The following is a 16,333-nucleotide window of genomic DNA, read 5'->3' as shown; positions in this document are numbered from 1 at the left end:
TTTGGCAGTTATATTTACGACAATTTCACAAAAATCGGATACATCGCTTCTACGTTCCATTTTGTAATTCCTGCCTGAGAAATCTCGCACGCCATGCATATGCAGCCACCAAACACGCCCTAGAGTAGATTAGACAAAAAATTAATAAATGATGTAATATTAATCATAAAAATAATAATAAAAATAAAAAATCAATTTTTCGAAGAGAGAGAAGAGAAGGAGTCGCAAATCTTAGGTCACATCGGCGATGAACTGCCTGATATAAAGCGAAGCTGCCAGGACAGGTAGGAGAGAGAGAGAGAGAGAGAGAGAAGAGATCGAGGGAGCTCAAGATCGCTCAAGAACAACCTCTGCGATTTCCCATTTCTCCTCTTTCATCCTTAATTTCTTACAGGCTCTGTAATCAATCCTCGCCGCCATGTTTTCGTTGAGCGGAGCTACTTTTCTGGTAATGTCTTCATCGTTTTTGAGCAATTTGGGAATTTAATTTGGCATTTTAGGGTTATTATCGATTTTTGTACTTGATTTGTTAAATCTGGTGTTTGTGTGTCCGATTGTTCACAGAACAATTCTCTGACGGGGATTTCGAAGAGTTCGACGCTGTCCGCGCAGCGGAAGGCGTCGGCTCCGGCGGTGGTGGTGTCGGCGGCTCCGGTGAGCTCAAACGGCCGGCCAGATCGAAACGTCGGCGTTTTGGTGGACGACGCTGTGAAGGAGATGAAGGAGAAGTCTCCGTCGCCGTCATCTTCTGCTATGATCGAGACGGAATCGAAGCCGTCCGTTGGCGGTGGTGTGGAGGATTTCTACGGAGAGGATAGCGCCACGGAGGATCAGTACATCACGCCGTGGACTGTCCATGTCGCGAGGTGTGTTAATCGTTAATCTTCACTTTAATTCCATTTTCTGATTTCATTTATCGTTTGTCTGAATCTCCGACCTTACTTTGGAATTAACGATGCTGTCTGTCTTTTTTTTTTTTTTTTTGGTTGTTTTCGATTCAATTCAAATTGCAGTCGTCGATTGATGATGGATCTTGTCTGTTTTCCTTTTTCAAGCTTTCAGTGATGGAACTTTCATTACGCACTATGCTCTGTGTTTGTTTATAGTTCAGTGGGCCTTCGATATAATTGAGGATTGATTTCTGTATCTCTGTCTTAAGAATCTGTCCCTTATTTAAAGAAAAACAAATCGTGGATTTCTTGGATGAGATCTAATGTAATGCTGATGTTTCAATTCAATCGAATGTTGTCCAGATCTGTTTTAGAACGTGTTCTTGTTTAGCTTCATAATCTTCACTTCTGTTGTGCTTTACACTATGAATGTTGCCAACATGTTACCAGTTTTCTTACATACACATATATATATATATATGTATGTTATTACAGCGGATATCCGTTGCTGCGCGATCCTCGCTACAACAAAGGCCTCGCCTTCACCGAGAAGGAGAGGGATGCCCATTTCCTACGCGGTCTTCTCCCGCCCGTCGTTATCAGTCAGGACCTACAGGTTTGTTCGAAATTTCAAAGAATCGATCGAACGGCGTCGTAATAAAATTTAAGCCATTTTGGTTCCACGATTTTTTTCTACAGGTTAAAAAGATGATGCATAACATTCGTCAATATCAAGTCCCGCTGCAAAGATACATGGCGATGATGGACCTCCAGGTAACTACTCGATTTTCTTACATTCGAAAAAATTCGTAAAATTGAATTCGCAATTTTTATTCAAGACAACGATTGCATCAATACATTTTTGCTCGTTTGTTTTCGTTAAATTTAGGAGAGGAACGAGAGGCTGTTCTACAAACTTTTGATCGATAACGTCGAAGAGCTTCTCCCCGTTGTCTACACTCCCACCGTAGGCGAAGCGTGCCAAAAATACGGGAGCATTTTTCGACAACCGCAGGGCCTTTTCATCAGTCTAAAAGAAAAGTACCGTATTCTTTTCGTCGCTAAAGTTTCTATTTTTACGGTTTGAAATAGTATATTTGTATCGAAATTTCGTTCTAAAAGTTCACGTAACTAACGCAATTCAATCCCTAATTCTGTCTATAATGACATTAGTAACGGAAAATATTATTTATGAACAAAAAAAATCTCGTTACAAAAATAATATTTTTTTGTAGTGAAATTGATTGTTGTCGTAATTTATTGTAGGGGAAGAATTCTCGAGGTACTAAAAAATTGGCCCGAGAAGAAGATTCAAGTTATCGTTGTAACGGACGGCGAGCGCATTTTGGGACTCGGCGATCTTGGCTGCCATGTAACTATATCATTTCTTTCGTTTATAATGCCGTGCTCGTGCGATTTTCTTTAATTCTTTTAATCGATCGTTTGTTTTAATTCGATAGGGAATGGGAATACCGGTCGGGAAGCTTTCGTTGTATTCAGCTCTCGGTGGCATCCGGCCTTCGGCTGTAAGTATAATTCGACTCGGGTTTAGATTTGAATTCGATGCGTTGGTTGTAGCTTTGATTTCGAATTGTCGATTTCTTACCAGTGCTTGCCCGTGACCATTGATGTCGGGACAAACAACGAGCAGTTGTTAAACGATGAGTTTTATATTGGGCTTAGACGGAGGAGGGCAACCGGGCAGGTTTGAGATCTTTAATCGATCGTTTGCTGTTTTTTCTAACGAACAAAGAGTGTAATAATGTTTGTAAATGCTCGAACAGGAGTACGCCGAGCTTATCGATGAATTCATGACTGCCGTGAAGCAGAATTACGGAGACAAAGTACTTATTCAGGTTGGATGTTTTTTATCGTAAAATCTATAGATCGATATGTTTTGCGAATACGATTCTCAATTAGTGTTTCTATCGGAGGAATTTTCAGTTCGAAGACTTTGCGAATCACAACGCTTTCGATCTCCTCGCCAAGTATGGTTCGACTCATCTTGTTTTCAACGACGATATTCAGGTAAAGTACGCATTTCTGCAAATTTATAACGAATGTTGTGATTGTTTTCTATTCATCTGCGAATTTGGGTATCGGTTTGCTTCAGGGGACTGCATCGGTGGTTCTTTCCGGGCTTATGGCATCGTTGAAATTAGTCGGGGGCAGTTTGGCCGATCATACGTTCTTATTCCTTGGAGCGGGAGAGGTACGATTTCGCTACTCGTGTGTCCGTTACTGTTTTATCCTTTTAAAACTGCTTTCGATTGATATTTTGTTTCTTGTTTCCCGTTTTCGTCGCGCAGGCTGGAACGGGTATTGCCGAGCTGATAGCTCTCGAAATCTCGAAACAGGTCGACGATTATAATTTTTGAACGATCTTCTTTGAATGTAATTCGATTTGCGGTGCTTATAATCCTCGATCGATTTTCAGACGGGAGTCCCGTTGGAAGAGGCCCGGAAGAGCATATGGCTCGTCGACTCGAAGGGATTGATCGTTCGGTCGCGTATCGAGTCGCTTCAGCATTTTAAGAAGCCGTGGGCGCATGAACACAAACCCGTTGCGACTTTGTTGGACGCCGTCAAGGTATGCACTATCTTCTCAACTGATATTCGAATTATCGAATATAAAACGATGGAACGCGCGTACGAAATTACCGTAATTTTCTTTTTGCCTCGACAGGCGATTAAGCCAACGGTGTTAATCGGATCGTCGGGAGCGGGAAGAACCTTCACGAAAGAAGTAATCGAGTCGATGTCCTCCCTCAACGAGGTAATTCGTCCGAACACGAATTCATATTGTAACGACGCGAATCTCGTCTTATAAAATTCGTTTGTTTTCGCAACTTTTAGAAACCGGTCATTCTTGCGCTCTCGAACCCGACGTCGCAGTCCGAATGCACGGCCGAAGAAGCGTACACATGGAGCCAGGTGATTTTACGATACTTACACATTCTTACGGAACGTATATTTCACGAATTTCTTACCGTTTCATCGTACAGGGCCGAGCTATTTTCGCTAGCGGGAGTCCATTTAGCCCGGTCGAATACAACGGCAAATTTTACGTGTCGGGACAGGTTTAGCACAACCTTAATGGAACACATTTCATCGATAATTTTATCTTTTCTCATCTAATCGAACACCCGTTTCTTGGTTCAGGCGAACAACGCGTATGTCTTTCCCGGGTTTGGCCTCGGTTTGATTATTTCCGGCGCAATCAGAGTACACGACGATCTGCTTCTTACAGCGTGTAAGTTACTACATAAAATTCGATCGAAAGTGTGTCGATATTGCGTCGTTTCTTGTATTTATCGAACGGGTTCGTATTCTTGGCACAGCGGAGGCATTAGCCGATCAGGTTAGCCAAGAACACCTCGATAGAGGACTCATATATCCGCCGTTCTCGAACATCCGAAAAATCTCGGCGCAGATTGCTGCTCGAGTCGCAGCGAAAGCGTACGAGCTAGGTAATTTCGAAATGTCGCTGTTTTTTTTTTTTTCGTTTTAAAAAACTAATCGTAATCTTATACGCCGTAAGTATGATTTGTTTACCCGATTATTTTGCTCGATAGGTTTGGCTACTCGTCTTCCGGAGCCCGACGACCTTGTCGCCTATGCGGAAAGCTGTATGTACAGCCCGAACTACCGTCGCTACAGATGAATGGACGGATTTGCCTCCGATTAGGACGATCGATCGATACCGTTGGTTGCGGACTTGTTCGAAAAAGCGCAGCCACTAAGTGTATGTAAGTTTTTTTGGAAAAGAAATGAAGAAAAAGAAAGAGACCCAGCAGCAGATTTTTAACATTGAATTGAGTTTTAGAGAACATAATATATGATATGATTACAACTGTTTTTATTAGTTTTATTTGTTATTGATGATTAATTTCTTGTTCTTATAATTGTTGCAAGGTGTTGGGGAGTTTTTTTTTTTTTTTTTTCAATATTTTATGTTATTATTAATTTTATATATTTTTAAAAATGCTATTCATTGTCTTCTATAATTATATAACTTTTTTTTTTTTATTCGATAAATTTATAAACATATTTTTATATATGGGTGTGTTTGTTTGGGGTTTGAATTTTGAGTTGAGATTTGAATAGTAAATTGAATTTGAATAGTTGTATGATGTGATATAAATAGGAGTTTGAATCTAAATTTAATTTTTAGTATAATATAAAAAATAAAAAATAGGTGTTTAATTTGATTTTTTAATAAAAAAAATAGAATCAACAGTGTATTTAAAATCCGATCCACTGATAATAAATAACTTTATTCCGATCAAAAAAATAATAAATAACTTTATTCATTCGAAATTTTTATTTATATTTTAATAAATAATAATTAACTTACTATTTATTTTATCTATTTTTTCATAAATTGTTTATAATATATATTTTTTATTTGTTATTTACTTTATTTTTATATTAAATAATTTGAATTTTTAATCTCCGTCCAAACAAAATATAATAATTAGCTTAGACGATGAACTATTTAATCTTTATTTTTAGTTAAAATATTATATCAATTTATATTTTTTTGATAATTATTATATTGATTGTTTATTTAAATTATATTTAATACATATGTATATTTCATAATTTTTTAAAATCAAACTTAAGACAGTTTGTTTGGAGTTTTTTTATAAGTTCTCTTTTTCATGAATATCAAATGAAATAGTATTTTTTATATTTATATTTATATTTATATTATTATATTAATATTTATTTCTATTATATGAATAATTATTTTACTCTCAAATTCTAAGACACACACCCTAAGATATGACATTGAGAGTATGAGATCAGCAGTAGACTGTATAGATAGAGACTTTTGATGTTTTTTCTCTTTTTTAAATTTTAGAATAAAAATTTGAATATTTAATATAATTATTTATCAAAAAAAAAAATATTAGTAAATAATATTAAAATTTTTAAAAATATATACTATAAAACATATTAAAATCAATTTCACCAAGAATAAATATACATAATGAATGAACTAATTATGAGCCCATTGAAAAATTGTGGGGATTAAATTGAAAAACAATAATAAATGTCAAATCAGTGTAGGTAACATAAGAATATGGTGCCACTTGGATATATATTGTTTTTTGGATCTATATTTTTCCTCCAATTTTATTTATCTATTTATTTATTTATTGATGTGATTTTGATTTGGAATAGTATTAATATTTAATTTTTTATTTAAATATTATTTTAGGGTAATATTTTGTAAAAAAAAATATTTATATATTTTTATTAAAAACTGTGCAAATAAATAATATTATTTTAGATTTGAAATCACAAAAGAATAAATTATTTTGTTTTTAAATTTTACAGTTGTGTTAAATATTATGATTAAATAAATTGTTGAAATTTTGTGTGAGTATTTACCAAAACAAGAATGGAAAAGAGTGATAATGAAAAATAAGAGAGCACATTTACTATAATTAGGTAAATAATAAAAATGATGATCCAATGGGATCTGAATATTATTTTTTCCCACTCAACTTAACTTCTATAATTACAATATTTTAATTAGATAATTACTAATAAAAAGTCGAGTTTTGTCATGTCTTTTCTTGCCTTTACAATGATTTGAAACATTTATACCTTTCTTATCTCCATTATTATAATTATTATTAAAGAAATTGATTAGTTCTAATCAATATGAAAATTTACCTCCTATTAGTTTATACTCATTCCGTTCCCAGATACCGTGTCTGCTACACCGTAGACACGATATTTTAGAAGGGGTATAATTAGTAGATAATTAAGAATATATTAGTGAAAATAATTATTATATAATATAAATAATTATAAATTAAGATTAAGATAACTAATTAATTTAATTAAAATTAAAAAAAATTAAAAAATTTAAAATGAGATTAAAATGTGTAATCATTTTCCAAAAAATGAAAGTGACATGGTACGTGGGACGAACAGAAACGGCAACGTGGACATGATATCTGGGACGGATGGGTACTATCTAATTGTGTTATATTAATACGTATTTTGTGATCAGATTAATCGATGATATATGTTGTGTGATGTAGATTCATATTTATTGAAAAAGAAATAAATATTTTATATTAAAAAAAAAAAACAAAATGAATACTTTTCATACGATAAATTAAGCATATACGACATGTTGAATCACAAAATTTACCTGGAATCTTTTTTTTTTTTTTTTTTCTATAAACATATATGAATAAAATTGGCGGCAATTAAGAGAATGTTTAGGACTAATTAGCATTTTTTGTTGTGTTCGCCTGATGTCCCGAAAGGCATCTCCAAACTCAATAACATGTGTCATCCACTTAGGCACAATTATGGGCCTTGTCAATATATCGTCACCAAAAGGAATGAAATATTCGATCCTTCACACGCAACTGCCTGGCACCTTTTTTTCGTGCCAAGCGAACTGCATGTAATAGTTCATACAATATATATCATTATTAATTCCAACACAAGATGCTTGTTGAAATAGCACAAACGCATGGTATGAACTAGGCGGTGGCTACGGATAAATTAAGCATATATAATACTCTCTCCGTCCACGGATAAAGTAAATATTTACTTTTGGCGCGATGTTTAAGAAATAATAGTATTTTAATCGTGGGTAGCTAAAAGTAGTGTAATTATATTTTTGCCCTTAATTTTTGGTGTAAAAGAAATAATGTGATGATGTAAAGTAATAGTATTTTTGGAAAAAATGAAATATTTAATAAAATGTTTACTTTGTAATTGGATGCCCCAAAATAAAAATATGTATATTTTCTATCTAGATAGAGGAGTATGTTGAATCACAAAATTTAGCTAAACTATTTCTTTCTATAAATATATATGAATAAAATTAGCGTCAATTAAGAGAATATTTTGGTCTAATTAGCATTCTCTGCTGTGCTTGCCCGATGCCCCGAGGAACATCTCCAGATTCAATAACATGTGTCATCAACTTAAGCACAATTACGCGGCTTGTCAAGATATCGGCACCAAGAGGAATGATATATTTGATTCCGCACGAGCAACTGCCTGGCACCCCTTGCTGTGCAGGCGCATGTAATAGTTCATATAATATACTCCCTTTGTCCACAACCTCAAGTCCTACTTTTCTATTTGGAATGTCCAACAATTATTATCTTTTTTATTTTATTTTTATACATAAAATTTACTATTTTACTCTTACTTTATTTACTCTTTCATTTTCTATACACAAGATTAAGGACAAATTTGTCATTTTATAACAAAAATCCTAATTACCTAAAAATGCGTATAAATATCAAATAGGACATTAGAAAATGGACGGATGGAGTATATAACTATCAATTCCAACACAAGACGCTTGTTAATATAGCACAAACCATTGTATGAATTAGGTGGCGGCTACCGTATAAATTTAACAATTCAATACTGACAACACAGAGTGTGTCAACAAGCATTACATGATGTTACTAAAAATAAAATAATATTTATATTAATATAATACAAATACAATACGTGAACTTAGAATACATGAAATATTTGATTTCAACAAATGACATACTTCTATACAATCTGGATTTTAAATACAAATAGTATACGTTCTTAATTATTTCACTAAGCATCATGTGTTAAATGAAATAAAATCATGTGCTATATCTATATGTTTTACCTGTGCTAACCCAAATTAGTACAATAACCCTATCGGTACGAACATATAACACATGACATAATTGATCTTAACATAATATGCATATATTAACAAAGTACAAATACAATGCAATTTTTACACAACATATATATATATATAAATATATATTGCTTTAATTCCAACTATGTAATTGTTTTTGGTTGACTCCCATAAAATATACATAAATAAAAAAATAACACGCATATCGTTACACGCTATATCTTTTAAATGAGACGGTAATTTTAACATCATCTAACATTATATAAAAGTTATAAAACTTGTGTTCAAGATATGTTGGTTGACCTCATTAAAATATAAAAATAAATAATATGTATTCTTACAAACTTAAATTTTTAAATGAGACTGTCATTCTAAATGTCATCTAATAATTGATCGAATAGTTAATAACCTAATCTAACACCAACCCTATCCTCTCCCCAATATAATTGAAATGAAATCTTGCAAAAACAAATTAAATAAATATGATAATATTGGGAAAGGGATAGATTCTAATTGTACGTGGGTCTTGGTGGAACAATATAATATTAAGATAAATTAAATAAATAAATAAATATGTAATGTAACAATCGAATGAAAGGTTCTCCTTGCAGCCCTTTAGAGATACATCATACCTATTCTGCACCAACTTCTATTAATTCTCTTCGAATTTAATTAATTAATTAATATATATATATATATATATATAGTCCTTGCTTAGGGAGAAATGTATCCATTTCATTTTTTTTTTTACTTGTTAGCTCCTATAATTAATTCAATGTATTTATAACAATGGCACAAATAACTGATTTGATCTGACGAGCATATATGATCAAAATATATAATATATATTTTTGTAAAACAATTATGCATTGTATCGTAAATATGTTGTGATAGTTATAATATATGCTGGTTATTTTTATGTGATATGTTGATCCGATCAAATTATCATGGTGTCGATTTGATTGGGTCAACACCGGATCCGTAGACTATAACAATACTATTCAATGAAAATTTTAAAATAGAATATATTTTATAAAGGTATTTTTGTTATTTTACTCAACACAACAATTTATACGTTAAATACTATTAAGGTTTTGTTTAGATAACACATTAATTTTGGAAAATTTGATGTTTTTGGAGAATGTTGAAAATAATAAAAATTAATTTTATTTAATATAATATTTTATGTGAAAAAAATTATATATATTTTGAAAAGTTTGTGTTAATAAATAATGTTTCAAAAGTGTATGCATAAACAAAGGTTTTGTGTTTGTACTTTGAGAGTTGACTATGAGATTGTGACTGAAAATATATAATAAATTTTGAATTGAAATAATTATTTAATGTAATATATATAATTATTGATGTAAAATTAATTTTTAGTAAAAATAAAAATTAATAATCCCTTTGTTTCAAACACTGTGTAACATTTGTGTTCGGCACGAGAATTTAGGTGGGTAGTGTTAAGTATGATAATTTAAAAATTAAGTGATGTGATTTGAGAAAAAAATGATTATTTTTTTTTTATTTGAGTGATGTGATGGGATAAAGTGAAGTGTATATTAATATATATAAATATAATTAATTATTTTTAAATTTGAAAATATTGCAGTGAGACAAATAAATTGAAAAAAAAAAAAATTTTTGCAGGATGTTTGGGAGGTAGAGAATATTATTTATAATTATAATATATGTTTACATCAATCATTTGTTTTTATTGTTATCCAAAACTATCTTAGTGAAAACTTTTTATTATATATTTCTAAATCACAAAATTACATCCAAACAACCCTAAATTCTCTCTCTCTCTCTCTCTCTCTCTCTCTTTACGTGTGTATATATATATATATATATGAGCCAGATTCAAATCATTGTATCACTTGTTCTTTACTAATTGTGTATAGATATTTTAACTCAAATATTAATTATGCAGAGCATGAAACAATCCCTCTTCGATCAGGTAATCTAATCTATCTAATTAACTATAGATAATGATCAGATTCATAATATATATATATATAATTATGTATCGATATCATCAAGAAATTAATGCATAAATCAAATTAAATTACAGGGATTTCTGGACGATCAGTTTGAGCAACTTGAAGATCTCCAAGATGATGCAAACCCTAATTTTGTGGAGGAAGTAGCCGCGCTGTATTTCCGCGATTCGGCTCGACTACTCCACAATTTAGAGCAAGCCATGTAAGTATATATATATATATATATATTTGGAGTATATATTATTAGTACTAGACTAATTATTTAATTTTGATTATTACAGAATAACGATAATATATAATAATTTTAATGTAGTCGAACTTTTTTATGATAAAACACACTTCATTTCAGTGTTGATAAATTGTTTGATAGGCAAAAGAAGGCTCTTGATTTTGGTAGGCTTGATGGTTATATGCACCAGTTCAAGGGCAGCAGTTCAAGGTGTTCATCCTTACATATATATATATATATATATATAAAATCCAGTTGTAAGTAATGGTTGAATTTGCAGTATTGGAGCCAGGAAGGTGAAGATGGAGTGTACACAGTTCAGTGACCACTGCAGAATGGGAAATGCTGAAGGGTTAACTCTCTCTCTCTCTCTCTCTTAAATATAGATAGTTGGTAAAAAATATAGATAAAAGACTTTTTTCTTGCCATAAAAATAGTGACAATTGTGTAATAAAAATGAAAAAATATGAATAATTTTATGGTGATATGATTATTTATGGAAATAAAACTATTGTTTTGGAACGTACAAAAATGATAAATAAAACTATTGTATTGGGACCGAGGGAGTAGTATTTTAGTGCTTTTATATATATATATATATATTTTATAGAGATAAAATTGAAAGTTTTATAGGATTAATAATATAATTTTTAAAGTTAGATAACATGAGTGTAAGAAAAATAAATTAATCAATACACTGGGGTAAACAAATAAAAAAATATTTAGTAGAAATTTCAATGAAGACTGAACTTTTATATTAAATATATATAGTATGAGCTATTTCTTTAAGATGATAAAATAAATACTCCCTCTTTCATTCAAATCTATGATCACTTTTATTTTTGGGTTGTTATTTTCATTTCTTTTTTAATTAAAAAATCATTCTATTTTTGTATTTTTTTTACTATAAAAGAAAAAATTAACAATTATTACTCACTTTTATTAAAACCCGTGCCCGGTCAAATGAGTACAGATTTGAATGACAGAGGGAGTATATGTTTTTTTTGTCGATAAAAAAGTAATGTTTTGTATAGAAAAAAGAATTGAGAGTAAGCAATATAGAAATGTATGTATATATATATATATATAATGAAGAATTGATATACACTAGAATATTTTGGAAGGTAAATAAAATAAGTAATCATAGACAAAGAATAAAAATGGAAACAAAAGAAAATACAGCCAAAATATTTGGACATATATGAAAATAATGACGTTTTATCCCAAAGTAGTTATGTAAATATGTGTAAGAGAATCGATTCTGCAGCTCTTCCTTTCGACAACATTATTCACATAACAATTATTAATTAAACCAAATGAAGATACACATCAAATAAAACCTAAAAGGTTGTTAATAATATTCTTTATTTAATTTTTTATTTATATATATATATTTCATACACTATTGCAGATGCAAGAGAACCTTCCAACAGTTGAAAAAAGAGCATTCCACTCTCAAAAAGAAGCTACAGCTCTATTTTCAGGTGCCCTAAAATAAATATAATACCATAATTTGTTCCTTTGTATTTTCGACATTTTTTTTTTTCGAACTTTATATGACCTTCGAACAATTAATTTCGACTTTCTCACACAATTTCTAGTGCTTAATTTGTTTGAATTGTTTCAATTATGTAAGAATTTAAAAAATCGAATACCAATTAAATTAGTATATAAAAAAAAGCATGATAGAAAAAAAAAAAGAAAGAAAGAAAAGCCAATTATTAATGTAATATTTTAGTAGTTTTCATTACACTACAAAAATAATAGTATATTTGTAACGAAATTTTGTTCCTAAAGTTCACGTAGCTAACGTAATTTCATCCCTAATTCCGTCTCTAATGTCGTTAGTAACGAAAAAAAAATAAATTTAGAGACGAAAACATTTCGTTACAAAAATAATATTTTCTTGTAGTGAATTACATGAGACTAATTAAGCTTGCAAAATGCAGTTTGCCCGACAAGCGGGACCCTCTAATAAGGCGTGTCGCCCCAAATAATGCATTTCGCTGCTGCTAATGATCACATATATATACATATATTGTAGCGACAAATTAAGATAGTTTTATGATCTGCAATCAACAATTTGTACTCGCCCTATATATTGTTAATTTTGGGACTTCGATAATTATATTAACTTTTTGTTCATATTCTCTTGCTACTTTAATTTCATCATTGATAAAGCAATCGACATTTTAATTTGTCGAGGAATTAAGCTTGATAAAGGGGTATATTCTTTTTTTTTTTTTCGATAACTTGATAAAAGGGGTATATTCTTCATGGAATAAATAGTTGGCTAAGATATAAAGTGTGATTTAAAAGCACTTGATAAAGCAATCGATATTTTAATTTTTTTCGAATAATTAAGCTTGATAAAAAAGTATATTCATATAATAAATGTATCAATTTTAACTTGTTATTTTTGTTAATTTAAACATAAAAATTATTAATATCTTTTATACAATTAAAAAAAAAAAAACTAATTAAAGGTACTTTTAAACAAAATACAAACAATATGGCCATAAAAAAGTTAACAAGAATCATCTTTATAGTAAATAATTTTACATAATTTATTGTTAAGATTTTTCAAAGGAGAAAATCTAAATATATTATATAGTGAAAAAGTTAAAAGAGACAACCAACTTAAAAAATTTGAAGTTAAAAATCAAATTGAGTAACTCAAGAAATTTCGACTGCTTATTTAAGTTTGGTTCAATCTTTTAATAATAATTTTATAATTTTCATTGAAATTTTTTTTTTCTTTGATAAAATAAAAAAAATCAAACCCTAAATAACATACTTAATATTATTTATATAGTAGATATCAAAAGCTTATATTAATGGTAACAGTTGAATTGTTACATAAAATAATGTTATAGATTGTATTCTACTTCTCCGGTGTCAAAAAATGTTAATAGTTTTGGGCATATAATCTACTGTAGATGAGTAATAATAGATATATATTTAATATTTTATAGTAAATTAAATAAGTATAAACATGATAAAAAGTATATGGGTTTTACTAAAAAAAAAAATCACTTTTCTATAATAATAAAAAAGTGAACATATAGTCGGTAAGGGATGACCTGGTAGTGTAGGGGTTGGATTTGTGACTGTCATGGGTTCAAACTTTCGACGCTTCAGGTCCACCTGTCACACCCGTCAGGCCTAGCTTGCTGGATATTAGGTTTGGTCGACGCTTGGGGACCCCCTAAGCCAAATTTTTAATTATTTTTTTAGTATTAAAAATATTAATTTTTATGTATTTATATGTAATTTGTCCTCCAAAAACTATTTAAATTCATATATAATTATGTCGTTATTATTTATTTAAATTTATTAGCTAAATATTAAATAAATTATAACATTTTACCCATGGTATTTAGATGTTAGGTTCGTCATTATATATATATATATTAATCGTTATCATATATTTTTAAATATTTTGGAGTAGAGAAGTGAAGTGAAAAAGCCCACATATAAATATGGGCCAATCTATGCTGCTCAATCGAAGTATTTATTTATAAAGGTGCAAATAAAAATAGTCTTTATTTTCCAACATTTTAATCACAATTGTATCATAGAGTATTACTCTTAAATACTAATATAATAATTAATTTATATTTCTAAGTAAATACGTCACTAAATAACTTCATTTGGATTTTCAAATAACATTCATGCCATGCCATGCAGTATATAATAAAATATATTTTCTATTTTAAATTAAAATGCTATTTTTTATTAAAAAATTTCAAATTCAGACAGTACCAAACAGCCAAATAATTGAAAATTACACATATATAAAACATTGTTATCCATATATTTTTTTTTTAACGAAATTTTAAGAGCAATATAATTGACTAAAAAATTAGGGTTTGTTTGGTTGTGTTTTTAAATATTTATATTATTTTATTTATTTCTTCCAGGAAATATTACATCAATTTTTTAAAATGTTGAAGAAATTTAATTTTTTTTATTCAAACTATCACAAAAAATATATATGTATCTTTTTGGCAAAAAAAAAAAAAAACTCTCAAATTTTATCATTTAAAAAATCTTGCATTTTTCAAAGAAAAATATACTATTTTTTTTTAACAAAATATCTATCAGATATTATTTTAATATAAAATTTAAACCAAAATTTCTGAAATTAAACCTAAAGAATCCGACCCTTAGTATTGTCCAGATGAAAGTGATCCACATTTTTCAAACCAAAATTGGACCCCATAAAATCTTCGAATAAAGATTTTATTGTATTTTCCATATTTGGTTACTTTTCTTGACCACAAATATTGCCATAGAATTGCTCAGAAATAGTGTTGGCAAGACGAGCTAACAGTATATATGAATCATAATTTGACAAATTAATTTTAACGGGACAAATGATTTAGTTCCATCTATTGAATATATATATATATATATATATATACAGAAAAAGATGACCCTATTTTAGAAAATTTATTTTAACTTTTTTTACTGTTCAATTTTCATGTTATCCCATAAAAATAGAAGAGATTGTAATAAAAACTTTTCGATATCTATATTTGATATATGGCAATATTGTGGATATAATTTGTATTTAAAAAATGTTAAAGATCTACATTCAACACATACATAAATAAATATTTTAAATAGTATATACATTTGGGTTGGTACTTAGTGATGGGTGATTTATTTGAGAAAAAAAAAAAAAGGAAAAAAGAAAAATAAAAAAAAGGTAAATCCTTTTAAGGAACAACATGCGTGTGATTAGGCTTTAATAAAATAGTAGTGTAATAGTAAAATATTAGGTTAAGGTTAATGAAGATGGAAAAAGTGTGTGAGTGTAGACATAATGATGAAGAAGATAACCATGGATGAATTTAATTAAGAGGATCCACCAAATCAAATCCATATATATATATATATATATATATAGAGAGAGAGAGAGAGAGAGAGAGGGAGAGAGAGAGAACTATTTTAGTAAGCTCATGATCTCACAGTCACGAGTCCATATAACACAAATATCTGATAACACATAATAATACTTTACACAATATATATCATGCTGAATCTCGATATTTCGTAGCAAGCATTCGATGAAGAAGCCACAATGTATAGGTTAAAATAGTACAAATACATAATATAAACTAATAACATATAAAAATAATTCATACGATATATGCTACTCTCTCCGTCCCATAACTAGATATCCACTTGCTTTTTGCACGTAATTTTAAAAATATTAGTATTATATTGGGATATAGTAAAAATAAAGTAGAAACGACTAAAATAACCTTATTAGTATGGTGTGATATAAATGTAATGACATTTGTGTAATATATTGTAAGTTGTAAGGGTATTTGTAATGTTAGGTAGACAGTACAATTACTAAAAAAAAAATGAATACTTTATTATGAGACAAACTAAAATGGAAAAATGAATATTTTGTTATGAGCTGGAAGGAGTAATATAATTCCAATTACAAGAAATGGTTGTTCACGTACCGATTAAGATTAATCGATACGGTACTGATTAAATATAATCAACATCCTAA

At 29.5% G+C, this 16,333-nt stretch overlaps 2 protein-coding genes across 2 annotated transcripts; both read left to right on the top strand.

The window, feature by feature from the left end:
- Window positions 1-238: 238 nt before the first annotated feature.
- On the top strand, window positions 239-4,779 carry LOC127243327 (NADP-dependent malic enzyme, chloroplastic-like). The gene is made up of 19 exons (XM_051263294.1): window positions 239-448; window positions 565-866; window positions 1,386-1,506; window positions 1,590-1,664; window positions 1,780-1,931; window positions 2,157-2,262; window positions 2,351-2,416; window positions 2,500-2,595; window positions 2,675-2,746; window positions 2,835-2,918; window positions 3,004-3,102; window positions 3,200-3,247; window positions 3,328-3,480; window positions 3,577-3,666; window positions 3,747-3,824; window positions 3,896-3,970; window positions 4,053-4,143; window positions 4,232-4,360; window positions 4,466-4,779. The coding sequence occupies exons 1-19, from the start codon at window positions 419-421 to the stop codon at window positions 4,552-4,554; spliced, it is 1,956 nt and encodes a 651-aa protein (XP_051119251.1). The 5' UTR covers window positions 239-418; the 3' UTR covers window positions 4,555-4,779.
- Window positions 4,780-10,411: 5,632 nt separating this feature from the next.
- On the top strand, window positions 10,412-12,909 carry LOC127243538 (histidine-containing phosphotransfer protein 4). The gene is made up of 6 exons (XM_051263623.1): window positions 10,412-10,528; window positions 10,643-10,773; window positions 10,942-11,010; window positions 11,081-11,152; window positions 12,212-12,284; window positions 12,750-12,909. Exons 1-6 carry the CDS (start codon window positions 10,496-10,498, stop codon window positions 12,795-12,797), a joined length of 426 nt encoding a protein of 141 aa, XP_051119580.1. The 5' UTR covers window positions 10,412-10,495; the 3' UTR covers window positions 12,798-12,909.
- The last annotated feature ends 3,424 nt before the right edge of the window (window positions 12,910-16,333 follow it).

The sequence above is a fragment of the Andrographis paniculata genome, unplaced genomic scaffold (assembly GCF_009805555.1).
Source record: "Andrographis paniculata isolate CXL003 unplaced genomic scaffold, ASM980555v1 Contig95END, whole genome shotgun sequence".
Classification (NCBI taxonomy): Eukaryota; Viridiplantae; Streptophyta; class Magnoliopsida; order Lamiales; family Acanthaceae; genus Andrographis; species Andrographis paniculata.
This window is presented reverse-complemented; position numbering and strand designations above follow the sequence as displayed.